We start from the raw sequence: 13,790 nt of genomic DNA, 5'->3' as shown, positions 1-13,790 counted from the left end.
TTAAAGAGAATATATGTAGGAATGTGCCAACTCTTCTATGACTTACTCTCTGTGTAAAATGAAGCAGAAAGAAGCCTCAAACGGAAGGCTATGAAAAACAATTTCAATCTTGCAAGCCAAAATCCAATCCAATCAGCCCTTTGATTAATCGCAGGGTCTGAAAAAGATCTGGAGCGTACCCAATGTCCATAAGGAATTAGAAGAAATGGGAGCTCTGTCTTGCAGTGTTTAGTTCAAGATGGTAATTTTTTAGAGACGCCACCATCGCAAACTATGAATGTGTGTAGATGGCTCGTAAAAACCTTGTGTTTGAATAGTCTTGTTGGACAAGACTGATATTTATTGACTAGTCGATATAGCAGTTTCCGTGGACCTTCACTCTTTAAATCGTCGAGCGAGAGAACGCGATATGCAAGAAGGATATAATCACTCCCCACCTTCATCGTCGCTATCACAGACCACCCAATCGACCTGGACCCACAAACTACACCCCAAACACCCAATAATCATAGATCGTGCCTTACTCCCATTATTCATCTCCTGCTGCCGTACTTCCTCCTCAACATCATCCATATCCTCCTCCGTCAGTACATACCCTTCTTCGGCCCCGCATCTGCAGGACTTCGTAAACCTTCCCCCTGAACGGCCTTCTTCCTCCGATTCTAGAAAATGGTAAACCATATCATCGAGATCTACGACATCTAGACCCGTTTTAAACCCGCCACCACCGCCGTTTGTACCCTTAGATAATGAAGACCGGAGGAATAGATCATACTCCTGTCGAAGCGTTGGTGATGAAAGAGTTTTGTAGGCGGTGTTTATTTGGTCGATGGTGTATATCTCTTCCTTTTCTTCCTCTTGAGATTTTAGACCACCATCTTGTCGGTTAAGTTGACCGCCGGCAATCGACGTACTAGTTGGAAGCTTGTCAGGGTGACATCGGAGAAGTGTCCTGTGATAGGACTTTTTGAGAAGAGATTGGTAGTTTTTGTGGGTCGATGGGAGAGATTGTGGGATAGAGAGGATGGTGTAGTGGGTTCGGGTCATGTTATTGGTGGCATGGTGGTGTTTTGGCGGGTTTTTTGTCTGTTAGGGAGGGAAAGAAAATTCGGTAGGAAATTTGGCGATGTTTTCCTTGCGCTTTGATTATGTAATCTTCTGCACGCTGCAGCCCTCCACCTAAGGAGTATAAGCAAGATATTGATACAGAAGTTATATTTCATAGTTCTCAAATAAGGCCTTTAATATTTAACTTTTTTGAAACGACTTATTTTGGTACCAAAAGCTTTATGCAGATGCTTTGAAATGTCTTGGGGCTGCAATTGGCAAGCGCACTATGAGGTCATACCCGTCGACTGTTATGAAAGGCTTCAAAATCATTCACTCATTCAAAATACAATTAAACTAGTCCCTCTAAAGTAGATAATTGTTAACCTTACAAACATATTCACTATTCAGAAGGATATCAACATCATAAGCCATGTCATCAGACGTCGCAGCAAGCACGAATCCAGACGACTTAAGTGCATCTGCACATTTACGAATCGTAAGTATACCACAGATATTTATCTATTCGAGTAGGCAAATCAATTAATACGATGTCCGTATAGGGAAAACCAGATGGCAAATTCGAAGAAGTTGGAGGTCGCAGAACATATGTTGCTCCAGCACCAGACGGATCCAAAGCAAAGACATTAATCTATCTCACCGACAGTGCGATCTCTATATTCTAACTCGACAAAAGCATGCTTGCAGGTTGTATGCTGAATTTAATATTGGTATATAGTGTTCGGCGTGGACCTTTTAAATCACCAATTGCTAGCTGATACGTAAGTTTTCGCCACTTTATCGAATTATAAGTATTAGCCTCCTAATAGGAGCTACCGGTATAGATATGCCAGAGGCGGCTTCCACGTCCTCATGCCCGATATCCTCGACGGCGACAGCCTTCCCGCTGAATTCATCAACACCGCTGAACCAAAGTTATCTATTCAAGAAAAGATGACTGTTGTTGAGAAAGGGTATGGTTGCCCCCCCCCTTCCAGCTCGAAGTCGACATATTAACCAACCTCCCCGTCCTCAGGACGAACCACGCGACTCTAATGACCACCATGGGTCTGAAAGGAATAAAGCACCGTGAAGCCGTTTCAAAGGCTCTCATTCCCTGATCATCCATACAAAAACCCCTACTAACAATCCACCAACAGCCAAAAGTAGACGCCTTCATAGCCTCTCTCCGTCAAGACCCTACAATCTCCAAATTGGGTATCATAGGAACCTGCTGGGGTGGACGCCATGCAATCCTCCAAGCTCGTCCAGAGACTGGTATCACCGCCGTTGCAACTCTTCAACCTTCATTCACTGCAGCCGGAGACTGGGAATCGGTTTCTATCCCGACATACATCGCATTCGGCTCGAAAGACACGATTGTTCCGGTATCCCGAACTACCGCCGTATCCCTTTTCACAGGTGAAGACGCAGGTGCTAAAGGCCCGACATCGATGTTAAGCCTCAGCGTCGATGGGATTATCGATGTAATGGAGAAAAAACTTGACGTTGAGAAAGAGATCCGAGTTTTCGAAAACCAGGTTCATGGGTTTACGCATCGTGGAGACTGGAATTCGGATTATGATCGAAAGGCGATGGATGAAGCTGCTGAAGAGGTGATTGCGTGGTTTAAAAAGTATCTTGCCTGAATTATTAGTAGTTCTGGAAGGTTGGGTATCGAAAGTTGAGCAAATGATTAGTAGAATTGCTTTGATATCTGAAATCTCAGAACGCCGCTAATGTAAGTACTCTAGATAACGCCGTCGAACCAATAAAACTATAATACACCGGCCATTAATATTGCCATGAAATCAATACTCCTTCTTAAATGTCTCTTGTATCGGCTTCGAACTCTGTAATTACACACTAGTCATTAGTATCATCCAAAACCTCGAATATAACCACACACGTACCTCAATAAACTTCTTCAAATGCTCATCCAAGCTCGCCAAATCATCCTTCCTCTTCTTATTTTCCGCAATCAAAGCCTGCTTCTTAGCAATCAACTGCTTCCTCTGCGCCTCCAACTCCTCCCTCACCGCTCTTTCATCCGCCAACCGTAGCTTCATAAGCTCGTGTGGATCCTTATCCGCATGCTCCGGATATCTGGAAATATAATCCGCCTCATCCACCAGCGGAATATCCTCATACGTATGCTGAAAATCCAAACACGCGTCAATCTCACCGCGTAGGTGACGCTGCTGGTAGTATAAGTTTTGTAATTGGAGGTGCAATCGATCTTGTTCTTGACGAGCTTCGGAGGTCGCTTGTTTTGTTTGTCGGACGGTCATATATGCCGTTCTATGGAGGGAACGTAGACGGGAGATGGCGGCGAATAGTTTTTTTTGGGCTTTGAGACGGTCTTCTAGGGATGGCGGTGGGTTTTGAGGTGAGGTGGTGGCGCGAGCGCGGTCTTGGGAGACTATTTGGAGGCAGATTTCACGGGTGTTTTGGAGGGCTTGGAGGCATTCTTGGAGATCCTGCTCTGTGATTCGGGGGGCGACTTCGGGCGCCATTGTGGTGATGTTAATGATAGTCGATAGTCGGTGGTTTAAGGGTGGATAGGCAGCCGTTAAAGAAAGAAGACTTCGAGATGTTTGTTTGGGAGAAGGTTGATGGGATACAACGCTTCAAAACCTCACCAAGCCTCTTACATAAAATGCACTTCATCCGCTTCCTCAAAGTCCCCACCACCTCCTCCAAACCCTCCTCCAACATCATCACCGTCTCCACGCTAATCACCATCTCCACCGACCTCTCCGAAGCATTCTACGATGGCAATGCCACACTCCGAGCCACCCTTCGCGCGGATACCCAATCCCGCCAATTACTTGCGTCAAAAACCGTAACATGGACACCGGTGTTAAGAAATATACCGATTCAATTCACTTTTACAGCATCAAAGGATACGGCTTTGAATGGCATAGTATGCGTCTCTGCAACCGAAAACAGGGCAGATGATATGCGAACATTATTCGCCGGTCCTTCGGAGTCTAGAATCCTTTCGGCGTGGAGCACTCCGTTCAATATTCTCCAAAATGGGAGTAAAGCAGAAGCATTAGTTGAGCGAAAACTTCAATTATCGGCTGGGAAGATGGTGAGGATATGGGAGGAAACCAGAGAGGATATTGCAAGGCATATATGGTACATCATCTCCCCGTATACAAATTCACTTGTTCAGATATTCTAACAATTTATCCAGGCCTGGTGGTCTAGCAATGACTTCCTACCTCTCCACCCTCCCCTCCCCTCCCACAGGACAACTCCCATCTCTCACTCCACTCCTATCAAAACCCTCCCTAAACGTCCTGGAACTCGGTGCCGGTTGCGGTCTAGCCGGTATAGTCCTGCACACCCTCCACCCCTCCACAAAAGTAACGCTCACAGACCTTCCCATAACCACCGAAATAACCTCCAAAAACCTCACCAGCAACTCCAAAGATAGCAGTGGCGGCAGTATATCCTACCATCCACTGGACTGGGCATATCCTGTACCAGAGTGGTGCACGTCTACAACATATGATTTGATATTAGTAGCGGATTGTACGTATAATACTGCTAGTATTCCGTATCTTGTGGGGGTGCTTGATGAGTTATGTAGGTTATCGACGGGGGTGGTGATATTGTTGGCACACAAGGTGCGGCATGATTCTGAGGAGATGTTTTTTGAGATGGCAAGGGAGAAGGGGATTGTGAAGAGGGAGGGCGTGGTGTTCGAGATGGCGGGGGATAGGGTTGATTTGTATGTTATGGGACGGTGATGGTAAACTATAGTATCAATCGATATCCTATCATTTATCAGTTCGAATATTCTCTTAGGGCAGTTTACGGGAGTAACTTTTGAAAACATAAAACGAAACTACTGGTTTTATAGTAATTGGTGGTGAAGGAGCGACAGCAGTTGGATTTTCTTTCTATCATTTCAACGATTTTACCCGGCCATAGCATCTGACATGTACCAACCCCTCTCTCAGACAGCCTCCCCGATTTATAGATCGAACCCTGAAATACAGTAGACACTAACAGAACAAGAAATGACTTTTGGTAATAACAGACTGGACAAAAAGTCGCATTGCTATGTGTGTATATTAGGTTTTACTGTCAGAAATACCAAAATATGCTCCTGGATGAAGCATAGATTTATCCTTGGAGAAGGGCCGCTGCTCCTGGCTCACTGCAGACATAGACAACCTCGTGATCATCAGAGAAGCCATTGAACTTCGTCGCTGAGCACTTGGAATAAGCTATACCAAAATATTAGCATCACTCTTTGAACGGATCTCCGAACTTCTAGGATATTCCAGAACTTACCTCCCATCTCCGCAAAATACAACCAATCCCCAACCTCAACGACCTCGGGCAAATAACTCTCCGAAGAGATACAATCCAACCCATCACAAGTCGGTCCCCAAATCGAATACTTAACAACCCTCTCCCCATCCTCCCTCTTCTTTCCATACCAAAACTCCTCACCATTGGTCAAAACCCTCGGAACGGGCGTTTGGTGATCGAACATCACACCAGAGAAGTTCCCATAAACTCCATCGTTCAAGTACAACATGAACGAACTCTCGCCGTTAACGGGATCTACGACGGTACGACGGGCAATAACGTGCGCTGCAACTGTGAACGCTGAGGCGACATAGTACCTTCCTGGCTCAGCGATAACCCTGACATTACTGGGGAAATATTGGTCGACAGCCGGTCCGAGAACTGAGGCGATGGCTTCAAAGTTGTTGTGGCCGTATCCGCCACCGACATCCAAGAGCTTCATGTCAAATCCGAGGTCAGCACCTTCATCGAACACGCGACGAGCATCTTCGACGGCACTGATGTAGGCGGTTGGATCATAGGTTCCAGAGCCGACATGGAAGCTGACTCCAACGACGTTAAGGCCTAGGTCCTTGGCGAGGGCAAGGAGAGAGGCAGTGGAGTCAAGTGGGGCACCGTATTTGACGCTGAGACGGCAGAGAGCCTTGGAGTCATCGGTGGCAATGCGGAGGAGGAGACGAGCAGATGGAAAGTAACGTTGACACTTATACAATTCCTCGGCATTGTCGAAGGTCATGTGCTCGACACCTTCGGACGCAGCGTAGCGAATGAAAGATGCTGTCTTGCAAGGGTGGGCATAGATTATGCGAGATGGAGAGATATCCATCGAAAGGACAGTCTCAATCTCCTTCTTGGAAGCGCAGTCAAAGCCACAGCCAAGATTGGCGAGGAGGCGGAGGACCTGAGGGTCAGGGTTGCATTTGACGGCTGCGCAGATAGCAAATTAGTCATTTGCATATCTTCGATCGGATTTAGATGGAATGATTCTTACCATAGAATGGCTCAATGCGAGGAAGGTTCAATTTCCACCTGAGGTGCTGACGATAGACCTCTCCAAGATCAGCGACGAAGAAGGCATCTTCCCCGCCAGCTTCACAGTTATCAACATTAATGCTGTTGATGTGGCGGGCCAATGCATTCCCGATCAATGCCTTGGAAGTAGCTTTTTCAGATCCATCATAGTATGCGTGACCTGCAGCTACTGGAGCGACGAAAGCGGTACCAGGCATCTGCTTGATAGATGAAGAAGTGGTTGGGGAAGAAAGAATGACAGGAGCCGCAGATTCGATTTTGACGAAGACCATAACTAACGTCGGTTAATGATTGTCGACTTCGGGAATGGATGGTACGATTTACTGTTTTGCCCGTTCAAAATGAAAGGACTAAACAGTTGAATGGAAGAAAGTTGTATGTAGTAGTGAAAGAAGAAATGAAGAAAAATCTGAAGAGATTATGTTCTTCTTTGCCGATTTCTTGTGGACGTCGACTCCTATACAGTTACCGCCAGAATAGCACCCAAACCACACAGTCTCCAAAGGGATTCTCGAAGATCAAGAGAAAAAAAATGATCTTAAGAATGTTAAGAAGGTTGAAAAGTTAAGTTATTGAGTTCGCAATTGAACGGATGCTAGGGTGGTCGAAACACGATTCTGCCGAAACAGACAAGAGGCGGTCGCCGCAAGCCTTCCTCGTGAAGAGGAAGGTTACCAGCGGGGGAGCTATGCGGCAGGGGTTTTGATTGGGACTCGTCGGCTGGGTTTTGGGATGACTCCTCCGCACCGTCTACCTGGGATCTATGATGGCGATATCCGGGCTCGGGGTGAGAGTGGTGATTGAACGGAGTTCTTGGAGGTGGTTTAAGAGGACGGAGGGAGGAGCGGCAAGAGCCTGGTGACGGGATTGTGAACGGTTGTTCCCGGAGCCGAAGACCTTTGTCTGGGACGAAACAAAGGTTCCGGTGGGAAAGATTGTTAAAGTTTTGTGGTTTGGTGGTTATCGAAGGGCGGTTGAAGCTATATCTGCCTCGATGGTCGTCGATATCGATATCTCAGAGATATTCTGATACTACCGTGTCGGCTTGACGGTTTTTTATATCGGATGCAAGAAGTTCGAAATTTCACACGAAAGACCAGTGATTTCTCAAGCTGGAAAAGAGAATACTTGTCAGTCGAAGGCTCTTCCGAGATAATTATATTCGTAGGCCAATGGGTGGCGATGGTGATGGTGGTGATGATGGTGGTGCTAGAATTATTCCCTCAAGCTGAGTCGAGATGTTGTGGATGTGGCGAGACCTCGTCCTTTTTATATCTATATCGACCCACGCGGAAAAAACAAGAACCGGATTCTGCTTACCAACCTCGAGAAATTAAAACTGCCAGGCCTTCCAGGTGTACGTTTCTAACAAAATACTCAACGGCTGAATCGTTCTGCAACTTTTTTTACGATCTTGTGCTTCTCCTTTTCTATTCTAAACAGAAAAGATAGGAAAGAAAGGGTGGTTGACTTAAGGACTGTGTTGGGGGTGTGGTTGTCTTTTTATTTCAGCACAAGTTGACCCCGGCCAACCACAAAAATTTAGACTTCTGAACTGGCTTGCCCTGCGCACAATCCGATTTCATATTTCTTCTTCTAGTTGGACTAGCTCCGCAGGAATAACAACGATTGGAGGGCGGTGTACCTTACGCGGCAGACTTCTTTTGCACTCGCCCGGGTGATGCTATCCGATCAAATGGCCACTACCCTAGGTTTCTTTCTTGGTATGAATCACTCACTCATTTCCTCAGCTCGTAATTCTCAAAACTACGTCTACATCTCCATAAGCTAAAGCAAAATCCCGGAAAGGAACAAATGGAAGCAGCTTTATCATAGTTAAGGGTGGGGCCAGCTGCCTGGGTTTTGTAGCTCGAGACAAGTCAAGTTAAGTTAACACCGCCGACGCAGGCAGATATATCCCATGCATGCCCTAAGTTAAACCTACTAGCGACTTGCCTCTACTGATTCATAATCCGAATTTTCCTGCTGGGTACATGTAACACCATGGATTCAACACCAAGGCACTAGGGGACAGTACGCAAAAAAGTACCTCACCATCTTGCGTCGGAGGGACGGCTGGGGTATATGTGATGTGGTATGTAATTCGATTTGCATTTTGTATGGGACCAAAATGAGGGATTTCTTTCAACCCCCAAGACATACTTTAGGTAAGTAAGAATCTTCTGTCGGTGTTAAGTTTTTTTTTTTTTTTTTTTTTTTTTTTTTTTTTTTTTTCTGGCGCTAGCGAATTTCACAAGATCAAATCTGCATCGACGAGGTTAAACGAGCGAATTATTATGGTTTCTAGAAGTTCACATACTGGTATACACCCTTCGATTGTTTCTGCCGATGTTCCTTGGAAATCTTGAGACAGGTCGAGGACAGCTAGTTTGATACTGAACTCTTACCTGTCCACCCTCGTTCCTTGCAGTTACGCCCACCCGCCTTTTCATGCAAGATATCTTATGCACACAATACACAAAAATTCCAGACAAGATAAATTTGCGGGTCGCATTTAAGCTGTAGCTGCATAGGTTGGAAATCACTCCGGCCGGAGACGTCTACCTGCCACATATTTATCCGAGGTGTACTGCAGTCCAGGTATAGCGACCTAGAGGGAAAATCTGTCATGCAGCATGCACGCTCGAGGATCTATCACTCCCAAATTAAGCTTATGTTCGCGAGAGAAGCTTGAAACCGTAAACGCAAAAGCAAAGGCGGTTGCCGTTGCATTGGAATGTTAACATGTCAGTGCCATGCTATCTAATGGTCATGTTGCACAAGAAGCTTCGATTTAACACGGCCACCCCTGCTAATAGGCATAACTGTGTTGTGCGACCTCTGATTCTGTCTTATCGAGTCTGGTCGGGGTTCCCTCGAGCTTGACTATTAATCCTGGCTATAGCTTAGTGCCAGGACCGGCCAGCTCACAAGACAGGCTATAGCTGTCAATTGAGCTTTGGCTTGAATGTTCATATGCGGGTATCGGCACTACACTCCATCTCACCACACCGCCCAAATCGAACTCTACCACATCATGATGTCGAGTACTCTCCAGATAACCCTTTCCCGGCTTTGGAGACTGTTACGTACGATCGATTACTTACGTATCTTGAATTTAGCTCGGGCCGATTTATTAAATTGCGTAACCATTCGGATTGCATTCGAATCCAAAAATTAATAGAATATACTCTAATACCAATTTCAAATTAATTGGTCAAGATATCACTCTCGAGCGACCTCTGTATCGGACGCATACCCCGCGGGAGACCTCTAAGCCTTTCGGTAACTAGAGCTTTACCTGAGAACAGTCACAGGCTATATATTAAGGGATTATAATTATTATAGTCCGCCAACCGTTGAACCTTACCGAATACCCCATAACCGATCCCGCTCGAGAATTCCATACCATCTACGTGCATGCATTAACACCCATTACTCAATTATGTTATGTTCCATCACCCCTCCAACACCTCCCGAGTGGGGAGCCACATTTCCGTTCCTTTCTTCAACTTCTCTCTCACGCTACTTGAGAAGAAGGTAGATAAGCCAATAAACCAACACCTAAACTAATTTGACAGGCAGAGTCTAATCCGTCGGATTCCCTGAACATCTTTCACTAACACATTCGTCCAAAAAACGATGATGCCGAAGTACTTATATCGGCTCTGCGACATAGACGGGAGTTTCTAGGACATGCAACGGCATCGGGGAGGGCGGTGGCAGAGACACCACAGCTGCGGTCGTCGAAGCAGCAGATCATACAAGGACGGATGAATCTGAAGTTGGAAACTGTGCTGAGGCCGTAGGTTTCGTATCTTGAGTCTGTTGAGGTACGATAGGAGGAAAAGAGGGAGGGAGAAGGTAGTTATATATTTGAAAGAGAGCATTGGTACAACGTTGTTCAACATGAGTGTACATATTAATGGTCCGTATTATTGGTATCGGGCCATTCGAGCCCGGAAATTTACCATTCAATGCGGAGATATCTCACGTGATTGTGGACGTTGTATGTATTCTTATTCGTATTTCGATCATCGCGATCACTCGAACATATTCGCCATCACACGAAGCAAGTACTTACATCTGGATCTTCCCACGGTCCGGTTACGAGACTGGTCTGCGGTATGCGTATGCATATGATCAACTAATATAAATTTCAACAAAGATCTTACACTTTCACTGGCGAAACTTTAACCGGGACCGCCCGGACGAAGACTTTGACCCAGAGACAATCTACTCCGACCCTCGGATGAAAATGACCACGTTGAAGCTCTTTCCGTGTCTTAAAACCCTCCGTGTGTTCTTAAAAGTTCTAGCCTCAACTCGGGTCTTGCGTCGTATTTTCTCACAAAGGTTTGGGAGACGAAAGGCTCTTCGTCCTAAAATCTTGGTCACGAGACAGCTTTGCCCTATTAAACATCATGGGTATCTAACTTTTTATTCGAATTTCCCACTACACTGCTATAGCTATGTGGATAAACCCCCCAAGATCAAATCAATGAAACCAAAAAAATATCGATAATCAATATCGCCAACGTAATATGCTGTTTCCTGTAAAGAATATGGTATCCCCAAACAAAAGAGAAAACAAAAGGAAAATTAGAGACGAAAAAACCAAAGGCCATGCAACAAAGACAAAGAAAGATAATTAAAAAGAATTAAAAAGGCACCAAGCATCAAGCCTGAAATCCCTTCCCAAGCCCCCTTAACATCCTCCAATGTCACGCTTCATAGCTTCATGCTGAGGAGGCGGAGTGTGCTTCGACTCTCGAACAATAGTTGCCAAAGTCGTATGCACCGGTTGTGGCACGTGTTCGTTCCTCCTGCCAGTTTCTTCCGGGGCAACATCGGTGGTTGTGGCTGTTACCTCGTGGGCTGCAGCAGTAGTGGTTGTCTCGTGTTCGGCAGCGGCGGTTGTGGTGGTTTCGTGCTCTACAGCTACAGTAGTAGTAGTTTCGTGCTCCGCGGCTACGGTAGTACCGGTTTCATGAGCAGCAACTTCCTCAGTAGTGGTAGTTTCGTGGGCAGCAACCTCCTCAGTAGTAGTGGTTTCGTGGGCTGCAACCTCCTCGGTAGCAGTAGTTTCGTAGGCAGCAACCTCCTCAGTAGTAGTTTCGTGGGCAGCAACCTCCTCGGTAGCAGTGGTTTCGTGGGCGGCAACCTCCTCGGTAGCAGTGGTTTCGTAGGCGGCAACCTCCTCGGTAGCAGTGGTTTCGTGGGCGGCAACCTCCTCGGTAGTGGTGGTTTCGTGGGCGGCAACCTCCTCGGTAGTAGTGGTTTCATGAGCAGCAACCTCCTCGGTAGTAGTAGTTTCGTGGACGACAACCCCCTCAGTAGTAGTGGTGGTTTCGTGAGCAGCAACCTCCTCGGTAGCAGTGGTTTCGTGGACCAAAACCTCTTCAGTGGTGGTAGTGGTTTCGTGGGCAGAAACCTCCTCAGTAGTGGTAGTCTCATGGACCAAAACCTCTTCAATGGTGGTAGTCTCATGAACAGCTGGGGTTTCAGTACAAGTTGTTACGGTAACAGTAACGGCTTCTTCGCCCTCACGAACAGTTTCCTTTTCGGTGACTGTTTCATGAACTCTTTCAGTCTCGGTGACGGTTTCCGCAACTTTTTCAGTCTTGGTAACTGTTTCCCGAACTCGTTCGGTCTTTGTGACCGTTCTGGCGTCTTCTCTGACTCGCTCGGTTTCGGTGACCACGACCTTTTGTTATTGTCAGCTTGCTATCTTACACTATATATCAAGTGGAAATTTGGGGGAAATGCAACTGACCTGTCGATGCTTCGTAACAGTAACAGTATGTTCACCAGCAGCTTGAGAACTAGTAGTATGCTCAACGCTCGGAGCAGAGATCGAATCAACAGAAGAAGCAGCAACATATTCCACCGGAGCCGGATGGTGTAGAGCTTCAGCAGTAGGTACAGAAGCAATACCCTCCAATTCACTAGTGGGAATGATTCTAAACCCCTCAGTAGTAGAAGTAGCTTCACCATCATCAGTAGGCTCAGCTCCAGCTTCATCAGTAGTAGTAGGTTCAGCTCCAGCCTCATCAGTAGTAGGATCGGCGCCGGCCTCATCAGTAGAAGTAGAATCGGTCTCCGAAACTACAACCGTAGTTTCAGTAGTCCTAAGCCTCGTCTTGGTAATGGTCGTAGAATCGTCATCTCTTCCATTATTGCCTCCACCTCGCCCATTCCTTCCCCTTCCGTTCCTTCCACGTCCGATCCCTCGGGTATCATCGTCGTCATCTCCATCATCGTTTCGTCCGTTCCCGCGGTTTCGTCCATTATTACCTTGACGATTCCTACCATTATTATTGCCATTTCCGTTCTTATTACGGCCATTTCGTCCATTTCGGCCGTTGCGGCCGTTACGGCCCCTACCGTTTGTTTTCTCGGGTGCAGCGGCATCAGTGGTGGTAGTCGCTGTGACTATACCGGTACCGAGGATTGGTAGGGTATCATTCGTGCCAACTTTTTCCGTACGTCTTAGGATTGTATATACTACAAAAAATATATATATTTCTCGTTAGAATAGACCTCTTAAATAAGAGATTCGGAATCAAAGTTATTCAAACCTTACCAGGTTCATCAGCAGCTTCAACCTGCCGCGACTCAACATCGCTACGGCCGAATAGTTTTCCGAGTAAGCTTGCGGAGGAGATGGAGAGTAGCAAGGGAGCTACTATTAAAGTTGAGGTCTTCATTTTTTTCTTTTAGGTAATTATAAAAAGCGAGGAATAAGGGTATGAAATAGGGAGCTACCGAAGAGATAGAGATGGGGGGGAAAGAAGAAGAAAGGCCCTGCCTCAAATGAATGAAACGACAACCTGTGTCTTAACAATAATAATCTACCTTAATCAAGCTTTAAAAGAAATGCTGAAGAAGAGAAGAATAGAATATAAAAACGAGCGTTCACAGAACAGCTCAAACCTCCCAGAGGTAGCTATAAAAAAAAGGAAGGGGAAAAGAGTGAGGGGAGGGAAAGGCTTTGTGCTGGGTGGAGAAACGAAAAGGAAAGAAAAAAAAGGGAAGAAAAATATATCCACGAGATGTTTATAAGAACAAGTTTAACACCGCCGCCTATGCCCGCCAAGGATACAAGACTCCTGAACAAGGAATTTAAAAAAATCCCCCACCTCAGACCCATTCGAAAAACTATAACGTCAAAAAATCCTAGGAGACGATCGTTCGTCGCCGCTCGTCTCGAATATGCCGGCGTCAACCTAGTAAACGAGGTTTTAGAAATATTGCGTTGCATCCGAATCGGGAAATACCACGACCCAAAAAGCACCACATTCGACAGACTCACCATTTTAATGGTACCCCATTCGTCAAACGTTCTCTTCAAAGCCCCAAGATCCCATCGGTTTAGG

At 46.2% G+C, this 13,790-nt stretch overlaps 6 protein-coding genes across 6 annotated transcripts; 2 read left to right on the top strand and 4 right to left on the bottom strand.

Moving 5' to 3' along the window:
• Positions 1-426: 426 nt before the first annotated feature.
• On the bottom strand, positions 427-1,047 carry DFL_007819 (uncharacterized protein; the record flags this gene model as incomplete). Its single annotated transcript, XM_067637462.1, has 2 exons — positions 427-857; positions 915-1,047. 2 exons carry the CDS (start codon positions 1,045-1,047, stop codon positions 427-429), a joined length of 564 nt encoding a protein of 187 aa, XP_067488977.1.
• A 433-nt stretch (positions 1,048-1,480) lies between these two features.
• DFL_007818 (uncharacterized protein) lies at positions 1,481-2,696 on the top strand (the record flags this gene model as incomplete). The annotated part of the gene is made up of 6 exons (XM_067637461.1): positions 1,481-1,546; positions 1,611-1,713; positions 1,787-1,829; positions 1,893-2,021; positions 2,084-2,115; positions 2,218-2,696. The coding sequence occupies 6 exons, from the start codon at positions 1,481-1,483 to the stop codon at positions 2,694-2,696; spliced, it is 852 nt and encodes a 283-aa protein (XP_067488976.1).
• A 162-nt stretch (positions 2,697-2,858) lies between these two features.
• Positions 2,859-3,563, bottom strand: DFL_007817 (uncharacterized protein; the record flags this gene model as incomplete). The annotated part of the gene is made up of 2 exons (XM_067637460.1): positions 2,859-2,900; positions 2,961-3,563. The coding sequence occupies 2 exons, from the start codon at positions 3,561-3,563 to the stop codon at positions 2,859-2,861; spliced, it is 645 nt and encodes a 214-aa protein (XP_067488975.1).
• Positions 3,564-3,706: 143 nt separating this feature from the next.
• DFL_007816 (uncharacterized protein) lies at positions 3,707-4,668 on the top strand (the record flags this gene model as incomplete). Its single annotated transcript, XM_067637459.1, has 3 exons — positions 3,707-4,191; positions 4,250-4,590; positions 4,649-4,668. 3 exons carry the CDS (start codon positions 3,707-3,709, stop codon positions 4,666-4,668), a joined length of 846 nt encoding a protein of 281 aa, XP_067488974.1.
• Positions 4,669-5,187: 519 nt separating this feature from the next.
• DFL_007815 (uncharacterized protein) lies at positions 5,188-6,683 on the bottom strand (the record flags this gene model as incomplete). The annotated part of the gene is made up of 3 exons (XM_067637458.1): positions 5,188-5,291; positions 5,359-6,306; positions 6,371-6,683. The coding sequence occupies 3 exons, from the start codon at positions 6,681-6,683 to the stop codon at positions 5,188-5,190; spliced, it is 1,365 nt and encodes a 454-aa protein (XP_067488973.1).
• A 4,436-nt stretch (positions 6,684-11,119) lies between these two features.
• DFL_007814 (uncharacterized protein) lies at positions 11,120-13,121 on the bottom strand (the record flags this gene model as incomplete). The annotated part of the gene is made up of 3 exons (XM_067637457.1): positions 11,120-12,118; positions 12,188-12,918; positions 12,998-13,121. 3 exons carry the CDS (start codon positions 13,119-13,121, stop codon positions 11,120-11,122), a joined length of 1,854 nt encoding a protein of 617 aa, XP_067488972.1.
• Positions 13,122-13,790: the final 669 nt, after the last annotated feature.

This window comes from Arthrobotrys flagrans, assembly GCF_004000055.1.
Source record: "Arthrobotrys flagrans strain CBS H-5679 chromosome Unknown unitig_8, whole genome shotgun sequence".
NCBI lineage: Eukaryota > Fungi > Ascomycota > Orbiliomycetes > Orbiliales > Orbiliaceae > Arthrobotrys > Arthrobotrys flagrans.
Note: the sequence above shows the minus strand (reverse complement) of the source record. Positions and strands in the feature narration are given on the sequence as shown.